At 36.3% G+C, this 23879-nt stretch overlaps 1 protein-coding gene across 1 annotated transcript in view; it reads right to left on the bottom strand.

Moving 5' to 3' along the window:
* sv2bb (synaptic vesicle glycoprotein 2Bb) overlaps nucleotides 1-23879 on the bottom strand; it is a 40560-nt gene that overhangs the window by 2724 nt on the left and 13957 nt on the right. Inside the window, exons 2-12 of the mRNA XM_051099786.1 lie at nucleotides 9610-10299; nucleotides 3119-3299; nucleotides 2556-2707; nucleotides 2334-2467; nucleotides 2093-2182; nucleotides 1855-1968; nucleotides 1689-1777; nucleotides 1275-1439; nucleotides 1039-1172; nucleotides 768-968; nucleotides 463-622 (exon numbers count right to left, since the gene is read on the bottom strand). Coding sequence (XP_050955743.1) covers nucleotides 463-622; nucleotides 768-968; nucleotides 1039-1172; nucleotides 1275-1439; nucleotides 1689-1777; nucleotides 1855-1968; nucleotides 2093-2182; nucleotides 2334-2467; nucleotides 2556-2707; nucleotides 3119-3299; nucleotides 9610-10069 — 1880 coding nt within the window. The 5' untranslated portion in view covers nucleotides 10070-10299. The remainder of the gene's footprint in view (nucleotides 1-462; nucleotides 623-767; nucleotides 969-1038; nucleotides 1173-1274; nucleotides 1440-1688; nucleotides 1778-1854; nucleotides 1969-2092; nucleotides 2183-2333; nucleotides 2468-2555; nucleotides 2708-3118; nucleotides 3300-9609; nucleotides 10300-23879) is intronic.

Raw genomic sequence — 23879 nt, 5'->3', positions numbered from 1 at the left:
TACCTAGTAAGACCTTGATTAGCTGGTTCAGGTGTGTTTGATTATGGTTGGAGCTAAACTCCGCAGGGACACCGGACCTCCAGGACTGGATCTGGTGACCCCTGGTTTAGTTTGGGGCGATTTCGTACTTTTGATCGCTGTAGCGCCGCCGTCAGGCAATATGGTGTGAGCTTTGGTGACATGGTAGATGGCATGAGTCCTACCATACCTCCAAGTTTTTAAGTCTCTACGACTTACAGTTTGGTCTGCCTGATCAGTTTTACATGGAGAATGCTGATCTCTGGTCATTCTAACAGGTTTTAGCACTACTGTAGTTTAACACAACTACACAAAACTCACTGTGATTATATTTGCACATTGTTAAGTAGGCGAGAGATGAGGCGAGAGAAGCTTCTTTAGCACTCTTTGCAAATCTACTCGCAAAAACAACACTAATTTCTCAAAATAATATATTAGTCATACCTTTTTGAAGCTGGGTAGAGCTCCACGGTGATGACTTGAATGCCGTTCCATGCTGCTACGCTAACGCCACAAAACAGACACTGCCAGGCTATGATGGCTGCCTGACTAAAGCTCAAAAACAGGAAAAAGGTGCAGCCAGCAGAAATAAGCATCGAACCACCTGCAGAGAGAAGAAAAAGTGGTCTTCACAAGCTCTTCTTGGTTAGAAACAACATAAGCAAACTACTGGATCTTAAAATATAGACAGCATCTCTGAAAAAAGCTATGTTATGGTTTGTAGCTGTCTAGGCTGCGGTTCAGCTCACCTATAATCTTGATTCGTCCAATCTTGTCCATGAAGAGTGCCGAAATGATATTTCCAGGCAACACAGCTAAGCTGCCTAAGAAGCTGACCAAGTAGATGAGGACGTCGTTCTCCTCCTCATAGTCTAAATGGCATCCCTTCTTGTTGTGTAGGAAAGTGACGTTCTCAAATGTACAGTCAATGAACTTTTCTTCATATAAGTCTGTGGAAATGAAGAAACCATGAGGCCTACTGCACTAAAACAACTCTGGATTGTGAGGAAGATCTCTTACCTGTGTCGTAAAACAGAGTACCGCGGATGGTGCAGTTCTCAAAGAGCGTTTCTGTGGATCGGATGTTCTCGAAGACACAGTCCACGAACAAGGAGTCTTCAAACTTCACAGACTTCATCTCAATGTTGGTGAACCTGCATGAAAGCACACAGCATACTTTGAGATACTGTAGCCTGACAATTAGGAGGAATATTTATGGATAATGAATGTCGCAGATGGTGTTTCTGTCAACATACTTGTCGTTAATGTATTCTCCTTCTTTATGGACTTGGTTTTCCAAAGAGAAGTTGAAATGAAATTGCTCCACCTTCTCCCGGTGAAACACTTTCAGCTTGGATTCATACTCCTCATGCTGGAGGTGTTTGATCATGTCAGGAAACCACACCGAAAGCCCGTAATAACTGAAATATACCACAAGAAATAGAAGCAATGAAATGTATAGTTTCATAAGTGTTAAAACTCCACAAATGGTTAGTGGAGTTTGGAGGCGGAACAATCTATTTTCCCAACCAGTGATGGACAAAGGTGGTGTTGCAATTCTTTTTTCTGACACTAGAGGCACTACAGTTCCATACTGAAGAAGAGTTTAATAAAATAATCAATGCACCAGTGTTTTCAGGACACAATAGTAATTCGCAAAAGTGGTTTACCTAAATGCCATTGTGAACCATATGATGGCCATTAGCAGAGTAGGAAGTCTTAGATCACGACCCAAGAGGGACAAAACATTTTTCATGACCTGCACACAAAAACAGCTTCTATTAATATTACATATTGAAGAACTTAATCAGTTGAACTGTTAGCTTTATGGTTTACCAGCTTGGTCAGTGTCAGAGTTCGAACCACCCATCTCTGGAAAGCAGTTCCAGTTGCAGTCTGAATCTCAATAAACTCATCTTCCTGTGTCTTTGGAGTCTTTATTTGAGTTACCTGGATAAAAGGATTTATTGTCCATGAGGCATTATGATAAAAAAAATCTTCACAACATTACATAATGTAGTCAAAATGCATTACTTTTTACTCCAAACATCAAATCAGCTCTTGAAAATCTTACGGTAAACACTCTCTCAGGTTCTCCTTTGGCTCTCCAGTTGGTGTCATGAACCTGTTTCAAGATCATCCAGGCCTCATCATGTTTAGCATTCTGGAAGAGACACAGAGATACATCTATGAAGAACCTTATTAGGAACCATGATATAATGCCATCTTTGAAAGCAGCTGTTTGTGTAGGCAGTAGGCAGCAAGCCAGCTCACTAGGTGTTGGAACAATGCTACTGTATATTTCAGATAGGTACCTCGAGTAGGAAGCGTGGGCTCTCAGGCATGAACATTAGCCCGATAAAAGCTGCTATAGCTGGGAGAGCACAGACCAGAACAAACACCCTCCAGCTGTGGAACTGGAACTCTGAGCCCATACTGAAACCCCAGCCTGAAATACAACCAATCAACAAATATTTAAAAACAAGGGTAGAAGGAGCTTAATCTTTAAAGACACAATATACAAAGACAATATGTACCATATCGAGGGATGATACCCCAGGCGGTGAAGGAGGCATAGATGCCCCCCACCATCCAGAACATGCAGAGCCAGCTGAGATGTTCTCCTCTTTTATCCATCTGCAGGAACTCGGAGAAGTATGAGTACACGATTGGAACAGAGCCTCCAATCCTGCAAGACAACACATTGCTGTTATTCATATCCGCAAACATTCATTACCTCTTTCTTGTCAACAAAACAAGTAAATGGCCATGAGAGCATATTGAGGAGACCTTTAAAGTCATGATGTAGTCTTAAGGGTATTATAGTTTGAAAATACGACCAGAGGCAGCAAGACTGAGAGTTCCCCATGAATCAGTCCTGTAATTACCGCTCAGCACTGCTTGGTTTAAATTAGAAGTTGAGCTGAGGGAGAAGGGCCTGAGTCTGGACATGCTTGATTTACACAAGGGCTCAACCTCTAATGGAAAACAATGACTTATTGTCAAGCAATTATATGGCTCCCAAGGTGAAGGGCAGACCTTTTTGTGTTTTTTCTTAATATACCACTCCTTCTCGTTCTTTTTTTTTTCTCCAGCTTACCCAATTCCAGAGAACAGCCTGAAGAATAGGAAGAAACCGTATCCCTGGGCAAATGAGGAGAAGAAGGCAGAGATGCAGTTCATGGCCAGGACGACAATCAGACATTTCCGTCGGCCCACTTTATCAGCCAGGCCTCCCCAAATAAATGCTCCGAACATCATTCCCAGGAATACTATCAAACCTGCGGAAGAAACAATAAACCATGTGAGTTCGATTGGCATACCTCTTTTCTATTTTACAGTACCTCTAGGGGGCATCCTTTCCCTCCTTTCCTCCATGCATTAAGATTCTCATCACCCCTCAAAATAAATTTACTGCATAGTGTTTACTTTCAATCACTCTTACCTAATGAGATTCAATAGAGTCTACATGTGTTTTTAAATGCCATAGAAATATGTAAGATCAGAACTCAAGCGACCACAATCAATTTAAGCTAATGTAGCCTCGGAAATGGAGGAAAGGAAACATCAAATGAGCAGTTAAGGTTAAGTGATTGCAATAGAAGATTTTCCTGGTCAATCTTAATGAGTCCGAGTGGGTGTTCAGACGCCATAGCAGGACTCACAGGTGTGCAATTTGGCTGACGTAACAGGTTTAGTGAATGTACCTGTCAGCGGGGTGCTCACTTAAGAGAGTGGCGAAAGAGCTGGCATTCAATTTGAACCTTTGTGCAAATGTTGTACAATGACAGTGGAGGCATGTTAGTATTATGCCAGTAGATTAACTCTTCTTTAAAGTGCAAGATTATTACAATTATGCTTTAGGAAGGCAATAGAAGTTTGAAAGGTTTAATTGTAATTAAAGCTATTTTTTAGCTCAAACATTAGCAAATGGCGCTATGGCTTACTTCCCAGGGAACGTATGACCTTGTCACATAAGTTGCTTTGAAAAAACGTGTTCACCAAATGCAAAAAAGATCATTCCTTAGCGTTTTAAAAAACTGAAATTCTAGAACAACTTCTGGTCTCTTTTAGGTTTTTATTAAATATTTAATGTTTTTAAATATTTAACAATTAAATATCAGGTATAAATATTAAGCATTTATTACATTAAATGATTTAATATAAATATTTCATCTGATTCTATTATGCCAACATTATGATTAATACAGTATTCTCAGCAACTTTTAACTCATTTTATCAAACCTATTCTGCAGATTTCCTCCCCAAAACTATAACATTGCACAGGCATATGCACAAGGGCCTGGCGTGGAGTACAGATGGTCATGTGGTGAAAGGAATTTGGTATAGGACTAGTGTCAGAGTGACAGCACTGTCCTCTATGAGCAGATCAACATATGGAGCTGCCATTATCCCCCACTGCTCAGCATGAGGATCCTCCCAGCATCCCATTGGTCAGCCTTAATCCGCCGAGTCACGCAGTCGTGACAACATTTCAGAGCCAAAATGAGGGCTGAAAGCTAAGCCGATGCTGTGATTTCATTTTTTATTGTCATACAGATTAACGTGACAACTTCTGTTTACGTATCCAGGGTTAAAGGTGAGCTGTGTCATTTATTCCACACTAAAATACTTTCACCTGTCCCAGTTTAATATGCAGAGACTCTAAATAGGCTATTTGTAAGTTTTTTCAAAACATTCCTCTGGTTGTTTAAGAACTCTGACCTGCCTGACATAGCAACACTGACTCGACCAATGGTGTGAGTTTGGGTGGGGCTGTATGCATTTTTTGACCAATGAGAGATAAAGGAGGCTTAAGGAGACTATTTAAATCAAAAACATGAAACTTTTGAAATTACATTTGGTGCAGAATAATATAGTGGTGCAGAAAGTACACACGTTTGTTGACCTTCTTTACTTAAATGTTTGAGGCACTTTGAATGACTAGATAATTTAAAACTCTACTACGTGATTAATAAGGTTGGCTAGCCTTGGAAACCTTTGTGGAAATGTCTTCAAATTTGACCCATATAAACCGTTTTAGTTTATCAATATCGCCACAGACATTCAGAGCGATACCTTTGGCAGTTATGTCACAATTTGCATTGTTTTTATGATTTATAATGCATTTTATGCATTTTTTAAGATGATAAATTTCAAATAGTTAAACTTTAAAAAGATTATATGTTAGCATTTCTGCCAAATATATTTATTTAGCCTTTAGCCTTTAGTTTATGTCTTTTTGCAGTACGATCTAATAGTGAGTCAGTGAAGAGATGTTAGTAGCTTGATAGTTTATTACGAAAAGTAAACATGGTTTTATTGTAGTAAAAGTGTGGGAACTATGGTTTTTCCGTTTTACTACAAATGCCATGGTTAAACTATGGATAGTGTAGCCATATAATTTGTGGATTAACTATAGTAACCATGTTTTTTTGGTTTTATTTGTAGTAAAACCATGGTTATTTTCATTAGGGTTAGCTCTGGAAATGTAAGGTTGAGTACAATGCATCATGGGAAACTAGTACCTACAGCCTAATGGAGTAAACTGTCCTTTTTGGCTAATTTAGTGTATTAGTCACGTTTTTATGAGTGTTGCATTTCTAAAAATAGTCCAACGTTCAAAACATTACATGTAAATGCCCCCTAAAAACATTTCGGAAACATATGTGACCCTGGGCCACAAAACCAGTCTTAAGTAGCACAGGTATATTTGTAGCAATAGCCAAAAATACATAGGATGGGTCAAATTTATCGATTTTTCTTTTATGGCATTATTAAGCAAAAGATCATGTTCCATGAAGATTTTTTGTAAATTTCTTACCATAAATATATTAAAACTTAACTTTTGATTAGTAATATGCTTTGCTATGAACTTCATTTGGACAACTTTAAAGGCGATTTTCTCAATATTTCGATTTTTTTCTCTCAGATTCCAGATTTCCAAATAGTTGTATCTCAGCCAAATATTGTCCCATCCTAACAAACCACACATCAGTGGAAACCAAAATTTACACTTATGGCTGGTTTTGTGGTCAAGTGTCACATATTGAGATAAGAAATCTCAAACAAGCCTATTTTTTCAAGAATAAAAGTGAAAATTTGGCAACATTTATTGGAAAAGAAGAAAATAGGTCCGTTGTGTATTATCTTGTCTATCCAGATAATATTGTCTATCAACCGTGTTTAAACAAAGCAGCTTTCTATTGGCTATTGTGGCAAATTCACATGACTAACTTAACCCGATGTATAATCTGCATGAGGTAATCATTTGCCTTTATGCCGAATTCCCGATCACAAGTATTTCACCAGTAAAAAAGCTGTCAACAACACTAACTGTGACTGCACTTTAATAGTTAGCTGACAAGCAATGCAACATGAAATCTGGCACAGTGTTGAGCCAAAAATGAGAACAACTACTAAAACCTGTAAAAGTGGCAGACCCCTTTATAAGACATCATGTTCTTGTTCTAGACCTGCAAGAAGCTAAAATACCAGTGTAAAGATGGCATATCAGAACCAACCCTGATAGCGATGTGAAGTAAGATAAATGAAAAAAGCGAGTGATGAATATAACCTGATGGCGATTGCAGAGGGAGGTGGGCTCAGGATTATGTATCAGAGCAAGGTCAGGAGAGAAGCTATCGATCTGTCGGGCTACTGCTGACTCAGTTGTTTTCAACCGACGGGTGTGCAGGATAGAAAGTGCTCGCTCATTCTGGCTCCCTGGCGATCACAGACAGTCTTTACTCTCATACACGCTGCTTCTGCACACACATCAATATCACTTATCCAGACGGGGGAAGGTTTTGCATTGTCACCTCTGGTGAAAAATTCAATCCGATAGCAGATTTGTAGATTGTCTTTATTATTACTTGGTAAGCTGAAGTGTTTAAGTTTGGCTTCCTGATGTAATAATAATAAATTAAGGAGCAGATTAATCAAAAAAATGAACTATACTAGTACCACAAAGCTTCTGTCTCATCTATAGGGACAATAAATTTGGGGCACATTAAACACAACTACCTATTGCTCCAATTTCTGTGCTTGCTTGATCTTGCTTAATTGTTTCTCTAAGGCTTTAGTCTGTCCGAAGACTAACCCATTTCACTCGTACCTTTGGGAGTCACGAGTCAGTTCCCCTAACTGCTTTACTAAGCAAGAGTGGATTGATGTAAAACTGAGCGTGAAACCCAGCCACATGAATCTCAAGCGTTGAGTGCTCCATTAGCTAATTTGAGAACGTTCTTAATTAATGGTCTCCTTAAGTACCAGCTGGCTAAAATTGACTGTATGCCATCATTCAGGTCTGTCTCAATTCACAAAATCACTAGGTTTAATTACACTAAAACTTTTCATCAGCATGTGCATACAGAACCGCACCCAGGACTCCATAACAAGCTAAATTTAATTCATGCGGTTTTGCTTGGTTGGATTTTTTGTAATAAAAAAAGGTTTCAGGAAAAAGGATATCAGCACATGGCCTACATCCATAAAAATCCATATACAGCAAGAAAATCCTCCTTATATCCTCTCAGATTGTTCATGTATGTCTGTGTTCATTTTAAACTAAGTAATGGAATGCTAGCATAATGCTAACTACATACTACTACATTGTATACGGCCTGCTATGTTTCAAAATAATATGAAATGTTACACATTATGCAGTACTAAATGTTTCAAATAGTAGTAAACTACATTTTCAACCCACTACTGTTTTAGCTTAGCATTTATACTAAATGCGGTTATTTAGCCTTTCATTTATGTCTTTATATTTTGCAATATGATTAAATAGTTAGTTAATAAAGAAATGTTAGCAGCTTAATAGCTTGTTACGAAAATGACCTATGGTCTTATTGTAGTAAAAGTGGAGTAACCATGGATTTTGGGCATACTGATTACCATTTACCACAGTTTTACTACAAACACCATGGTTAAACAATGGGTAGTGTAGCAAAACTTTGGTTAATTTGTGTTTTTTTGGTTTCATTTGTAGTAAAACCATGGTTAGTTTTCATAAGGGTTAGCACTGGCAATTTGGGTGTCCACACCAGACTAACACGACAGAATCAATCAAATATCACAGCCAATCAAAAGCGTGTGTGAGCGGGCTTTTTCAGAAGCGCACTGCACTCGCAACGAAATGTATACGCTTATAATCTAATTCATAAATATTAAATTTTTTTAAGATTATTAAATGTACATACTGAGTGACTGATACCATCTTAGTTCGCTGTTTTAACGCACATCTTTGCTTAAATTTATTTTCAAGATCTGAGGTAAACTATCTGTTGTTGCTTTCAGTAAGACTATAACAGGGTTCGTACAAGGTGCTTAAAGTGCTTGAAGTACTTGAATTTGACTTTTTGAATTTTAAGGTCTGGAAAACTCTTGAAAATAGCAATATTTCTGAGGAGGTACTTGAAAAGTGCTTGAATTATTGAAAGACAATGTATCTATAAAAAATAAGTGTTTAATTTTGTCAATAACCACATATATTTTCACACAAAATTATCGCAATTCAAAAAACATAATACCTTTTTCATTTATTTCAGAAAACAATCGAGCTAAACAAGTAGCAGTACTGACAGTGTCATGTAAACGTTGGCTGAAGAAGCAAAAAGAGGAACAGATGAACCAAATCAATTGAGTCATTTACGCTGAAACCACTAAGTTTTATTATAACTTGTGACATCGATCATTCCTTTCAAGCGATTCACTAGCAAAAACCCGATTAAATTAAAAGAGCCATTCATTTTCGAATTTCAACATCACTTGTAATGATTTAAAAAATGTAGTGATGGGTGAAACGGAGCTCTTCGAAACTGAATCAGTTAAACTATTACACTCCAATCGGATTGCTTATCGCAAATCATTTGATTTAGATCAAAACTTTGCATATTGAGATTCATTTGATTCAGATCAGGACTTCAGAGTGTGTATTGCGAATCATTTGATTTCGATAGGAACAGGAACGGGTTCGTGAATCATTACGCGAATTGAAGTTCTGATCTAAGTACAATGATTCGTGATCAGTGCTTCTAGTCCTGATCTGAAATGATGGCTCATGAATCATTATTCAGATCGGTACTTCAGAGTGTGGATTGCGAATCATTTGATTTAGATTCGAACTTCGGAGTGGGTTCGCAAATCTTTTGCTTTAGATTGGAACTTCAAAGTGTGGATTGCGAATCATTTGGTTTAGATCGGAACTTCGGAGCAGGTTCACAAATGTTTTGCTTTAGATTGGAACTTCAGAGTGTGGATTACAAATCATTTGATTTAGATTGGAACTTCGGAGTGGGTTCGCAAATTATTTGACTTAGATCGGACCTTCATAATCATTACCTGAGATTATCACTGTCATTTGTTTATATGTTGTTCTGTTAGTTAGGACAAAACTCTGATTAACATGGAAAAGATACCTTTTATCGCTTGTCACAGCGTTGTGTAGCATGTAGTGTACTGCACTTACAGTGTACTGTAAGTGCAGTATACTTCCCATTTTGGCTAATTTATTGGATCATTCACGTGTTTACTGCAGATATACTATGGTAGTATGCTATTCTGAACACTAAAGTGTTGACTTACCCAGCATTCCCTTCTCGGCGTGGGACAAACACATGTCTTTCTCTGCACTGGGTAGCACCAAGGCCACTACAAAGCACTCCACGCTGTCCGCCATTAGTGCCAGACCCAACACCACAAACAGGGTCCACTGGAACCTCCCGTGTCCACAGTCCTCCATGATGTCCTCGTATTGTTCAGCAAGCTCCTCCTGATCTGACACAGCGTCGGCCGCGGTCCTTGCTTTTGCTCTAGCCGCCCTCCGGGCTGCCTTGACCTCATCCGGATGTGGGATGCCCTGGTACTCCCCTTCATACATTTGATCATCTTCATCATGTCCTTCTGTGACGTCACTGGCAGCATCTTCCTCCTGGGGAGGGTATTCAGTCTGATAACCGTAGCCATCCTGTCCTCCCTGTCCGTACGTCCCATAGCTGTCTCCGTCTCCCTGGTGGTAAATGTTGTTGTGGTAGGGGTCCGCCATGGTTTCAGGGATGTTCTTATCTACACTGCACGTCAGAGCCTATATAGGCATAATCCGTAGCTGTGCTGTTCTTTTGATCTGCTTGAGTGTTTACAGCTAAAGAAATCTTGAGAGGTCCTTGAGGCTCCAATCAAATGGGTCCCTTGAGTTTGACTGAGTTTGAAGGATGGCGGTTGGTCACTTCTAATCACCTTTGATTTTCGGAGCTCTCATTGGGCCACATGCTGAGCCTGCAAATGGAAATCAACACTGAATCAGTTGCACATTACCTTGGATAAATGCTTCAACATCAAGTATAAATGAATGATGCATTTGACTTCTATACCCACTCTGATGCTGTTCTAAAAAACAAACTGCTTAAAGGGATAGTTCACCCAAACATGAAAAATACCGCATGATTTACTCACCCTCAAGCCATTGTAGGTGTATATGACTTTCTTCTTTCAGATAAATACAATTAGTTATATTAAAGGAGAAGTTCTCTTCCAGAACAAAATTTTACAGATAATTTCCTTTGCATCCAAGATGTTCATGTCTTTCTTTCCTCAGTCGATAAGAAACTATGTTTCTTGAGGAAAACATTTCGGTAATTATCTTCATATAGTGGACTTCAAAGGTTCTCCCAAGTTTGAACTTCCAAAATGCAGTTCAAATGCAGCTTCAAATGGCTCTAAATGATCCCAGCCGAGGAAGAAGGATGTTATCTAGTGAAGCTATCGGTCATTTTTTAAAATTGACAATTTATGTACTTTTTAATGCTTTCAAATGCTTGTCTTCTCTCGTCTCTATGATGCACATGCGTCTGTGTAATCTAGGTCAATAGAGTTAAGATATGTCGAAAAACTCCCGTCTCGTTTTCTTCTTCAAGTCAAGTCACCTTTATTTATATAGCGCTTTTAACAATACAGATTGTGACAAAGCAGCTTTACATTATTAAATAGAAAATAGTGCATCAATAATGCAAAAGAACAACAGTAAACACTCAATTTTCAGTTAAAGGCAGTTTAATCTCATCTGGTTCCCATAGTCTTGCGCCGATGGCCATCTAGGTGACGAGGTCTTCACTGGAGGTCTGTCTCTGGGGCTCATCTAGTTGACGTGGTCAATGCTGACTATTCAGGGCTTCTTCAATGACAAAATCATCCTACATTGCTGTTTTACCTTTTTTTGTAAAAGGAGTTTGATCTTTTTTGCATGTTCACTTTGTAAACACTGGGTCGGTACTTCTGCAGCGATGTAGGGCGATTTTGAAGTTGGGGAAGAAAACGAGGTGGAAGTTTTTCGACATACCCTAACTACATTCAATCAATTTGTTTAGAAAATGACCAATCGCTTTGCTAGATAAGACCCTTCTTCCTCAGCTCAGATTGTTTAGAGCCATTTAAAGCTGCATTTAAACTGCATTTTGGAAGTTCAAATTTGGGGGCACCACTGAAGTCCACTATAATTCCTGATTTTTTTTTCTCAAGAAACATAATTTCTGAAGAAAGAAAGACATAAGCATCTTGGATGACAAGGGGGTGAGTAAATTATCTGTGAATGTTTGTTCTGGAAGTGAACTTCTCTTTTAAAAAATGTCATGACTCTTTCAAGCTTTATAATGGCAGTTAAATGGGTGTTGAGATTTTAAAGTGATAAAGTGCATCCAATAAAGTGCATCCATCCATCATAAAAGTACTCCACGCGGCTCCGGGGTGTTAATAAAGGCTTGTTTTTTACTTGTTATTCATGCCTGTTTTGTTTTGCTCTTTCCTCTGCACTTCCATGTTACTCACTACATCCTACATCATCCGCTGGAACGCCACTCTCTTGTCAAAGCACATATGGCAGTTAGCGGAAGCTAGAGATTACAGTTTATGACGTTTTAAATATATATATATATATGTTTTTATTAATACAAATGCATTAATTCACTTCAGAAGGCCATTATTAACCCCCCAGAGTCGTATACTTTTCATGATGGATTGATGCACTTTTTTGGACTTCAAAATCTCAACAGCCATTCACTGCCATTATAAAGCTTGGAAAAGCCAGAACATTTTTGAATATAACTCAGATTGTATTTGTCTGAAATAGGAAAGTCATACACACCTAAAATGACTTGGGGCTGAGTAAATCATGGGGTAATTTTCATTTTTGGGTGAACTATTCCTTTAATAAGGCTTTATGAAGCCAAGGACATTTGACATCAGTGATGCGGTAATGTCAAAACTGTATTTTAAACATGGGTGGGCACAAATGAAACACTCTGGTATGAAAATATGATTTGGGGTACTCTAGTGATGGGAAAACAATGCTTTGAGAGGCAAACAGGCTTTTCTTATCAAGTGTTTCGTAAATTAGTCCCTTATTTAAGATGAATAGCACCTATCAAGCATCGCTGTCTTATCACAGCCGCTGGTTTCACATCTGACTCATTGCCAAGATTTAATTTAAATGTATTTTAAAGAATAAAGAATAAAAGAAAATCTACAGTGTTGTTAGGGTACACTGCTACTAAAATAAATACCAAATGAATTTAGTTTAAAAAAATATATATATATATATATATATATATATACACTTCATAAAAAGGGCTATGTTGAGTGCCAAAAAATGGACTGAGGATGCTATAGATCTCAATACATAATGGAAAAAGGGGCATTTTTTTAGCAATGTATAATTTGTTGTACTTATGATTATTAAGCATATTTTACCGAACTGAATAAGCATATAATTAAACACATTAAACAGTCCATTAAAATATGAAGGAAACTGTCTCTGTAAGAAGAATATATTAAACATATATCCTTAACAAAATCAGGCCTTTTTTGCTTGTAAAGCATGTCACGGCATGCTTCATCAATGTTCCTGCCTTTACTTCACACTTTTTAAAATAGGCTTTGTAAAGCTGTGACCAAATGAGCTCACAAATAAAACTCATGCCTGTCACAAGACACAGAGACCTCTTCTCATTTATTCGACAGCCGTTTGGGTCTCTGCTAATGCAGCAAATGAGATCGGTCTCACTCAACACAATTCTTGCTGTCTTTCTGCCTCAAGCGAGGTTTTACGAAAGGATTTATTCCCATGTCTTATTCCCACTGGTCCATATATTCACATCGCCAGCAGACAGACACACTGTGAATTACAATGCAGAACAGCACTCTACTCCCCCATACATATGTTAATACCGTCCATCCTATCTGTTACTATCTATAAGACCTGTGGACTCATTACGGGAAATGGCACACTCATGAATTAGGTGTGTGGGTTATTAGTTTAGTTAAACAAGAACCCTAATTTAAATTTCTTTGGTCGGAGCGAGAGGGCACAAGTGGGATCATCCTTTGAATTGCTAATTTGAATAAGCGCATAATGAATGGCGATGTCATACACGAGCCTCTTCCAGATTAATTAGCGCTGATGAAGAAGACATGAAGATGATGTACGTATAGTCAGACTCATTCACTTCAGATTTGTCTAAATTAATTATATTTATGGGATTTTTATGGCTTTAATTAGACAGAACAGCAGAGAGGAGAAAGAGAACAGGAAAGTAATGTGCTAATCAAGGTGGTCTATAATAACAGGAGAGAGCTAGCCGTTAGCATTCCCAGTCATGAGTCCTAAAACGTTCACAAGCGACCATCTTGAGCTGTTACTGTATGTCAAAGGTAAAAAGTTCATTTCACAGGGATGTGATTTTTCCGGATTAATCCGGAATTCCGGATTTTTCGACCTGAAAATGTGACCTATGTGAATCATGCAGATCTGTTAAAAAAAAAAAAAAAAAAAAAGGGGGATCTCACAGCCGTCACCATGGTAACCCGGGACGGAACCACAATCGCCGTCCCCGAGCAATAGGGCCACACCGGGCGACACGTCAGATGGCAAACAGATGCATTTTTCCTTCCTTTCCAAGTATCAACAAGGACGTATTTGCGACCGTTCGCAAATGGCGGATGGCGAAGTATGATTGGTCAGATCACCTGTCAATCAAGCTCCCTGCTGCGCAGTGTAAGTTACCTCAGTCGCTCATTTCGGTTAATTTTCCCAGCCGACAACCGCAAATCATTGTCCGATTATTAACCGTTAACTGGTAAGATGGTAAGTTAACACTTTTCAATAAGGTTCATTCAGCGCTGCCGCTCCCACCACGCGCATCACGCACTGTGCGTAGGGTACCGAGTGCTGAGGGGGCACCAAAAAATAGTCTAATGAAAAATCAATAATTATATTTTAATTATTATATTAAATATATAGCTCACTGAATCTGATGGCCGCAAATAGTTTCTCCCGGAATCTAGAGCGAGGGAGTGAGTGCGCCCGCGAGACAGAGACTGTGCTCCAAACCGCGTAGCGCGTGCATGACGAGAGAGAGCACGAGACCGCGCGTGTGTGCCTCATGAAAGTGTGTGCACATGTAAGACAAACTCTACATTATCCCGCTTATTACATGGCTACCTACAAAATAAATCAATAATTTGACACAAAATATTGATTTTAAAAGGAGTTTATTGATTTAAAAACGATTTATATTGCTTCCGCTAAAGAAAATAGTCCGTCTCACTTCTCGTACTCAAGTAGAAGTACAGATACTTGTGTTAAAAAATACTCTGGTAAAAGTAGAAGTACTGATTTAACTTCTTTACTCAAGTAAAAGTAGCCATGCGAATGATAACCATTTTTTTTTATGCAAAGCTAACGTTACCTGGACCACACAAATGCTAGAGTGCAAGCTGAGAAACCTAAGTGGATATGGAAAAAAGTTTCTTTATAAGCCATTGCCTACATTTTAAATGGATGTCTGCAAAATAGGCCTAAAACATCACATAGCCTATATGATTATTGTGACAGAGACTGGGACTCCAGGTTAATGAGATTCTGACTGAGTAGCAAGATATGAATTCAATTGTGAATTCAACTGTGATTCTGTGAGAATTGAATTCACAGACCCAGTTTCTCTTTTTTAATCTTCCCCTTAACATTTAAAGGAATCTACATGTAGACTATGTAGGCCTAATGATTTTTCCGCGAATGAATGCTGCCGAATCTGTCAAGTCGTCTTGTAGTGATAGGTCAAGTGCAACGTATATTCCCATTCAATATTTTATTATATTATGCGTCGCTTGTCGGACATAGCAACAGTAACTAAAGGGAACGGAAGGGAATGGTTTTCTATAGCCGCTAAAGAAAATACCAGTTGTACCAGTACTGTAGTTACTACCCACAGAGTGTACAAAAATAAGTTAAAATATGTGTACAAAAATAAGTTAAAATTTATTTGTTGTTATAGAGAGAGGTGGTGATGGAGCAGTGGACAAGACACTTGCTTTTGATTCCCACTGTTACACATCCACCAAATAAGTTGTTATGTGTCATACTGTACAAAAAAAAAGTTGCATGTTAAATAAATTACAATGTATTTTTTTGTTCAAATAAGTTGTTATGGGTCCTTCTTTACTGGGGGGGGGCTGGTTGTCTTAGTATATTTTCCTGCTTTTTTGTCCTTAGCCAATCACATGCCTGATTTCATGCTTTTAAGTATACTGTAATTTAATGAATTATATGAAGTACCTTGGTAAAAAATAACCTAAAAATTGCTTTGCAATGTTATGCTGTGTAAATACAACAATTACTGACTTCCCTTACAAAATTACTACAAATAAAACCAAAAAAACATGATTACTGTAGTTAAACCATGGTAACCTCAAATTAACTATGGTTTTTGTATTAAACAAATACAAAAAAAACACAGAATTAACCATGGTTTTACAATTGAGTTTGCAGTAAAACCATGATAACTACGAAATTAACTATGTTTTTACTACAAGAACCATAACTGTTTTTTTGTTTTTTTTTTTGTTGTTTTTTTTTGTAGTAAACCATAGTAAACACAGAATTAACCATGGTTTCACCATAGCATTTACATTAAAACCATAGTAACCACAGAATTAACCATGATTTTACTACATTTTTGTAGTAAAATCACAGTAACTACAAAGTTTTACTATAGGATTTGCAGTTAAACTATGGTAACTACAAAATTAACTATGGTTTTACTACAAGAACCATGGTTTAACTACATTTTTGTAGTAAAATCACAGTAACTACAAAGTTTACCATGGTTTTACTAGAGTAACCATGGTTTAACTATGGTTTCTGTAGTAAAATCACAGTAACTACAAAATAAATCATGTTTTTACAATAGGATTTGTAATAAAACCATGGTAACTACAAAAGTAACTATGGTTTTACTACAGGAACCATGGTTTAACTATGTTTTTGTAGTAAAATCACAGTAACTACAAAGTTAACCATGGTTTTACTAGAGTAACCATGGTTTAACTATAGTTTTTTGTTGTAAAATCACAGTAACTACAAAGTTAACCATGGTTTTACTACAAGAACCATGGTTTAACTACATTTTTGTAGTAAAATCACAGTAACTACAAAGTTTACCATGGTTTTACTAGAGTAACCATGGTTTAACTATGGTTTCTGTAGTAAAATCACAGTAACTACAAAATAAATCATGTTTTTACAATAGGCTTTGTAATAAAACCATGGTAACTACAAAAGTAACTATGGTTTTACTACAAGAACCATGGTTTAACTATGTTTTTGTAGTAAAATCACAGTAACTACAAAGTTAACCATGGTTTTACTAGAGTAACCATGGTTTAACTATAGTTTTTTGTTGTAAAATCACAGTAACTACAAAGTTAACCATGGTTTTACTAGAGTAACCATGGTTTAACTATAGTTTTTTGTTGTAAAATCACAGTAACTACAAAGTTCACCATGGTTTTACTAGAGTAACCATGGTTTAACTATGGTTTTTGTAGTAAAATCACAGTAACTACAAAACAAACCATGTTTTTACAATAGGATTTGTAGTAAAACCATGGTAACTACAAAAGTAACTATGGTTTTACTACAAGAACCATGGTTTAACTACGTTTTTGTAGTAAAATCACAGTAACTACAAAGTTAACCATGGTTTTACTAGAGTAACCATGGTTTAACTATAGTTTTTGTAGTAAAATCACAGTAACTATAAAGTTAACCATGGTTTTACTAGAGTAACCATGGTTTAACTATGGTTTTTGTAGTAAAATCACAGTAACTACAAAATAAACCATGTTTTTACAATAGAATTTGTAGTAAAACCATGGTAACTACAAAAGTAACTATGGTTTTGTGTAAAAATGTGGTTTTACTACAAGAACCGTGGTTTAACTACGTTTTTGTAGTAAAATCACAGTAACTACAAAGAACCATGATTTAACTATGTTTTTTGTATTAAAACCATAGTAACCACAGAATTAACCATGGTTTTACTACAAGAACCATGGTTTAAATATCATTCTTGTAGTAAAACCATAGTAACCACAGAATTAATTCTGGTAAAACATGGTTTACTATAATAACAATGGTTTAACTACATTTTTGTAGTAAAATCACAGTAACTACAAAATGAACCATGGTTTTTACTTCAGTATTAATAGTGAAACCATAGTAATGACGAGACGAAATAAACCACATATCTATAGCTTTACTGTGTTTTTTTTTTAATAAAACCATATAACACAGAATTAAATATTGTTGTACTATAATATGTGTGCTGGTACTTTTATACCCTGGAAGAAATAATAATAATAATAGTAATAATAAAAAAAAAAAAAAATATATATATATATATATATATATATTGTTGCTATATATATAGTTAGCATTTCAATTTTGCATACTGTTTGCCTATAAACCTGCAAAGCATGTGACTAGCTGATTAACAAGCCATCTAAGCATGCAGCTAGCCTGTAAGGCTGCAAGTTAGCATGCTGCTAGGTAATTAGCCTGCTAGATTAGTTACCAGTGCTACAAAAGGATAGCTTTGATGATCTGTGAGAAGATATTATGAAATGTCATATGTTTTTTTAACAGGTATTGCATATGGCTACATCTTGGAGATAGTGTTCTACACAACAACAGCATCTAGCAACAGGTGCTAACTGCACCATGCTAAGCAGACAAATCTTGGTGTTTACCTTTGCACAACAGCTCTGACATGCAGGTAAGCTTTTTAATATTGCTGTATTTACACATTTTACAGCACAAATCTGACAAATTGCAACACACCTGCTACGTTAAAGGAATATAAGACTAAATTAATCATGATGGGAGATACACAAGCAAAGGGTTAAAAATAAAACACATTCAGTCTGCACGCATATTCTTCAGGGTCATCAACAATACAGAGAATGAGATTTCCCTCAGGAACTGATCCAAACAAGACCTATTAGAAAACTGTTATTGGGACGAAAATCAATTTGCAATCATTTGAGGCAGCACACTCCCCACCAAATTCCCATGTCTTCTTAAACATTACTTCCCATCTGTGCATTATATGAGAGGGGCGATTCTGGCACAGCGCTGCACAAAACTGCTAGAGCTCATTAAATGGCTTTTTATTCAAGATTGATTCACTTCGGTTTTTCGTGTCCTGTGTGGATAACAGTGAATTTGTTTATTGTCCAGAAGAGGACTGCACTGAGGTAAATGTGCAATTTGGCATTTTCTCAGCCTGCCGGCATCTGCGACAAAGTAGCTCATTCCCTGTCGACAAAGACAAGTGAAGGTCAGAGTTTCCAGCTGGGCTTTCCTCAAAAAGAGTCAGTTGCAGGTTCATCTGATACCTTTTCCATCAAGCCTGCAGAAGACACTTGGCTCTTTGCAAATTGATACAAGAGAACATTTCTAGCTGTACTTTCCGAGCAGTAGTTACTATGACAATGGCAATAGTTTCTATGACAATCAGGCGGAGTTGAGAGTTAAGGCAATGACTGTTTTGTTATTCAGGCTAAATATAAACGTTAAAAAAAGCATACTTCAATAAAAATATAATCAATACTTGTTTGCATTGCATAAACATAGTACTTTAAACCTACGGCGAGATCACAGACAACAGTAATTTTGCAATAATTTGTAAGAGTGAATATGTTTAAGCCTCCAGTTCATTAAATTTAATAAAACATAAATTTAATATGAAATAAATTGTCTTTAATTTAATACAACATAAATAAAATAAATGAAACAAAAAAAAAAAAAAAAAAATTAAAATAAATGTTATTAAATTTACTACACAAATAAAATAAATAAATTGTATTTAATTTAATAAAACATAAATACAATAAAATTACAGAAAAATAAAGAATAACATAAATCGTATTTAATTTAATAAAGCAATTAAAATGAAATAAATTGTATTTAATTTAATAAAAAAGAAATAAAATAAAAAAAGAAATAAATGAAATTAAAAATCAATATAAATTTGTTTTTATTTAAAAAACAATGTAAAATTTTAAAAATTAAGATAAATTGTAATTAACTTAATAAAACATAATTGAAATGAAATAAATTATATTTAATTTAATAAAACATAAATAATATAAAAAATAAATAAAATTAAAAATTAAAATAAATTGTCTTTAATTAAAAAAATACATAAAATAAAATAAATAAATTGTATTCAATTTAATAAAACAATCCATAAATAAATAAAATAAAATAAAATTAAAATATTTAATTGAATAAAACAAAACAAATAAAATAATATAAATTGTATTTAATTTAATAAAATAAATAAAATAAAAAGGAATTAAAAAGGAATATTGTATTTAATGTAATAAAACAAAAATAAATACATTGTATTTAATTTAATATAAAATAAAATAAAATATAATATAATTTTATAAGAGTAAATAAGAGTGAATATACCAGAAAATACTATTTTTGTCTTTATATCTTAGAAAGATACCTTTGTGTGCTACTAGTAGCCCAAAAATATTTGTACATATACTGACTACATGAAGAAAGACTGCCTCTACTAACTCAAAAATAGCACTGCAACTTGTGCCATCTTGGGTGAGTGATGTATGTATAGCAAAAGAGCTTTTTTTGTGCATGGCAGAGCCTTGAGAACTTTCCCTGAGAGAGAACACACTGCAGCAAGAAGACAGCCACGATAAAAGACACTTCCAGTGCACTGCGCCGCACCCACGTCAAGCCAAATATACAACACATGCGTCAAACCATAGAAGCCTGGCCATGAAAGATTCAGTAGGCTAACACTCTGTCACGTGGAGCCTGTCATTCATTATCCATGGGGATAACAACATTTTAGTTAGTTGGTGGATTCAGCTGGTGATATTCACAGCTTGAGCACGGAGATGTCCAGTGGGCAAGCGTGGAACTGTAATTAGGTCCATGCGCAAATATTTGGAGGATGACGAATTACCTGTTAGTGAGGGGTAGCATGAAGATCTCCCAATAGAAAAAAGTATCAGAGAGGTTTGCGATTTGGGATTATGATGCATTGTGGATGGCAGTGGTCATTTTTCAACTTTTAGGTTCAACCAGGTGCATTCCACAATAAAACAGACCTATATTAGAAATAAGTGTAAAAATATGCCGACATAAACTTTAAAATACTACAGAATATAGTACAAAACAACTACCTACATATGTAAAAAACAGTTAAACTGCTACTGAATTTCTCTGATAGATAAATTTATTTTCTGTCTACCTCTTCTTCATCCCTGAACTCCATATTCTTGACATTATGCATAAAATGCCCTTTACAGAATATTCCAAGATGGCAGAACAAAGCAAAAGATGCCGAAAAAGACTGAAAAAAGATCTGAAGAAATAAACAAAATAATAGGGAGGCTGCTGTGAAAGAGCTGATGCGATATCTCTCCCTCTCATCATATTTTATAGCTCATTATCGCAGACGAGGCACACCGTGAGAAATGACAGGCTCTTCAAACAGCCCTTATATCACACTCTTCCCCAAAATGGATGAAAATGTCACCAAAAATGGCAAGGTTGTGGATGGTTAGGTGTGTGTGTGCAGCTATCAGGGAGAGGAGCTAAAACGAAACTCTATTACATCTCAGTATTCATCAAACATTGGGACTTTATGGTCCTGGATATTTAAAATCTACCCATTTCATAACCGTATTTTTTATTATAGGCCTACCATCCATGCAATGTGTCCCACAATCTCCTATGTATAGTGTTATATGCTGTATAACATCTTCAAATGTCTTTTTGCACAAGTTAGTTACGTTTTAGTACTTAGGTATATTTTTATTGACATTTTATTTTAGTTTTTATATACCCAACATAATATCTCCTGAGAGATCACTGAAACAGAAATCACACTCAAATTGGCCTCTGTAAACATCAAACTAAATCAGAAAATGATCCAATGAGAATCTGTCTGTATTTTAAATATTATCTTAATATTGAGCAACTTACATTTTAGACACATTGGGTCTCATTCATGAAACTGACATAAACTTTTGAATTCATGAAAATGTTTGTATATTCAAAATGTTAGTTGGTAGGAAAGAAATGTACAGCTGTTCCCTACCGCATGTAAATGGAGCGCTAAACGTCCTGTCTTCTTTTTGGCAAACTCATGACAGCTTATTTGGATGCACTACCATAATATTGTTTCATAAATTCCTTTACTGGAGCCAAATCTGAGAAGGGAGTCCGGAATATTTCACTGCATTCCTGGACATGCAAGTAGGCACAGTCGGCCATATTGGCGGCACAGAACAACTCAAATTTTGCTGATTAATGCTGCTGAAAATGGTCATTTATTGTCATGTTTTGGGCTGCACTTATCGGTCGGACCGGGAAAAACATTTGGAGTACTATAGACTGCCAAAAATTATAACAAATTAAGGAGAAGAGTGAAAAAACTGTCTGAGGAACAAAAGGTGTTTGTGGTTGGCCAAACTGAAGCAGGATTATCCAGGGCAAGTATCTTGACAACATTCGTGTTTGTTCTTATCATTTCCAGTCAGGTAGATGAAATATTAGGCTAATATCTGGTTGTAACTTTTTTTTTTTTTTTTTCAGCAGGAAGGCCTGTTTTACATGGAAATTACTTAGAATTTACTCATATTTGCATGTTTCATGAATAAGACCAGATACTTTTTGTCCCTTTTTTGTTCATTCAAACAAACAGCGCCACAGCATAAATGCTACAAACTGCAACACATTAGCGTCTATCAATTCCTGAATCTGTCAGGAGTTTTGAATAACCTGAATGAATGATTCAATCACTCACAAAGACAAAAGACCTGATTCGTTTCTGCATGAATCGATGGAATTAATAATTTAGTAATTTGTCTGTGACTGAATCAGCATTTTTGAAACAAATAATTCAAATTAATGAATCAGTGAATCACTAAATAGAGGGTTTGCACTTACATCACAATTTGGTCATTTACCCTGATGCACGGCCATATTGGAGATACTCAGATGTAAACAACAGCATGGATTGCATGGTTAATGTACGACTAAATACATTGTATTGCTAATTTATGCTGTCTAAACCAAAAAAAAAGTGTTGAAGCTCCTAAATCGTAGAGAAGGACTTAGTAAGCAGGAAAGGGCACACTATTTTGACAAATTAAAGTTAGCTGGTAAAGATACATAGGAGCAGAATTAATTAAGATATTAGCCTAATATTTCACCTACCAGACTGGAAATGAAAAGAACAAACATAAATATTGTCAAGATTCTTGCACTGGAAATCCTGGTTCAGTTTGGCCAACCAAACGCCTTTTGTTCCTCAGACAGTTTATTGCACTCATCTCCTTGATTTGTTATAACTTTTGGCAGTCTGTAGTACTCCAAATGTTTTTCCTGGTCCGACCGATTAGTACAGCCCAAAACATGACAATAATTGACCATTTTTAGCGGCAATAATCAGCAAAATATGCAAGTTTTGTTCGGTTCAGTGGCTTTGATTACGTTCAGTGCCGCCAGTATGGCCGGTTTATGATGTGTTGTGAAAACACTCTCTACTTGCGTAATGATGTAACCTATAATGATCCCATATGTCTTACTGTTTCAAGGCTTTGGAACTGCAAGCTCTTTTCTCTGCTTTCAGTGGCACATTTAGACAATTTAGCAACAATCAAACTGCTCATAATCAAATATACAGTTCAGTCTCTCCGAGTCTAAATGAGGTTAATCGTATTCGCTGATCATTTGAAATCTGTCCTAATAATATTCACGCTTGTGACTCATTCAGATCAATCAGTAAGTGTCTTGTTCTGATGCAGCCCCAGAAACATATCAGCACTGACTGGGATTTCTTTGTCTTGCGTTACATCATTTCTTTTGAATCAGAGAGCTGCATAGCTTCCCTAAACATTATACATGTATCTAGGCTATGAGCATTCGATTCCTTTGGTATTGGATCTTTTCTAACACTGCAAGTTTGGACTTGAATCTGGGACATGAAGTACTCAGGGTTCATTTTTCTCAAAGCAAACCCTAAAATAAGCACTGAGGGGTAATATTTTGTTACGGAGAAGTTGCTATAGTCTGTAGTTTGTTTAAACAAGGTGACCTTCCATCCCTGACCAGGTAGTTCAGTTAATCAGCCAAGTATACCAGACTGGACCAGCTAATTACCAGCCATTTAGAAGCAGAAGCTGGTTTTAGCTGGATAATTTCCTCAGGGATTTGACAACATGCTGTAGTGATAGAAGTGGAAAAAGTAATGTTGTATTTTCGCAGATAAGTAGAAAAACTTGCCAAACACCCACTGACAACAAAACCACAGTTGAAATCCCATGTGGGTACAAACAAATGTCACATCTTTCAAGGCCAACGTGACAGTGACATCTTCATTATCAGAGATGCTATTTCTAACCCAGCGAAAGATGATCTAATTTAGCTCTCCTTGAAAGCGCTGATAGACTCAGATTTGTGCGTTAAGCTCAGAAAGGTAAAG

This window comes from Labeo rohita, chromosome 25 (genome assembly GCF_022985175.1).
Source record: "Labeo rohita strain BAU-BD-2019 chromosome 25, IGBB_LRoh.1.0, whole genome shotgun sequence".
In the NCBI taxonomy this organism is placed as follows: Eukaryota; Metazoa; Chordata; class Actinopteri; order Cypriniformes; family Cyprinidae; genus Labeo; species Labeo rohita.
This window is presented reverse-complemented; position numbering and strand designations above follow the sequence as displayed.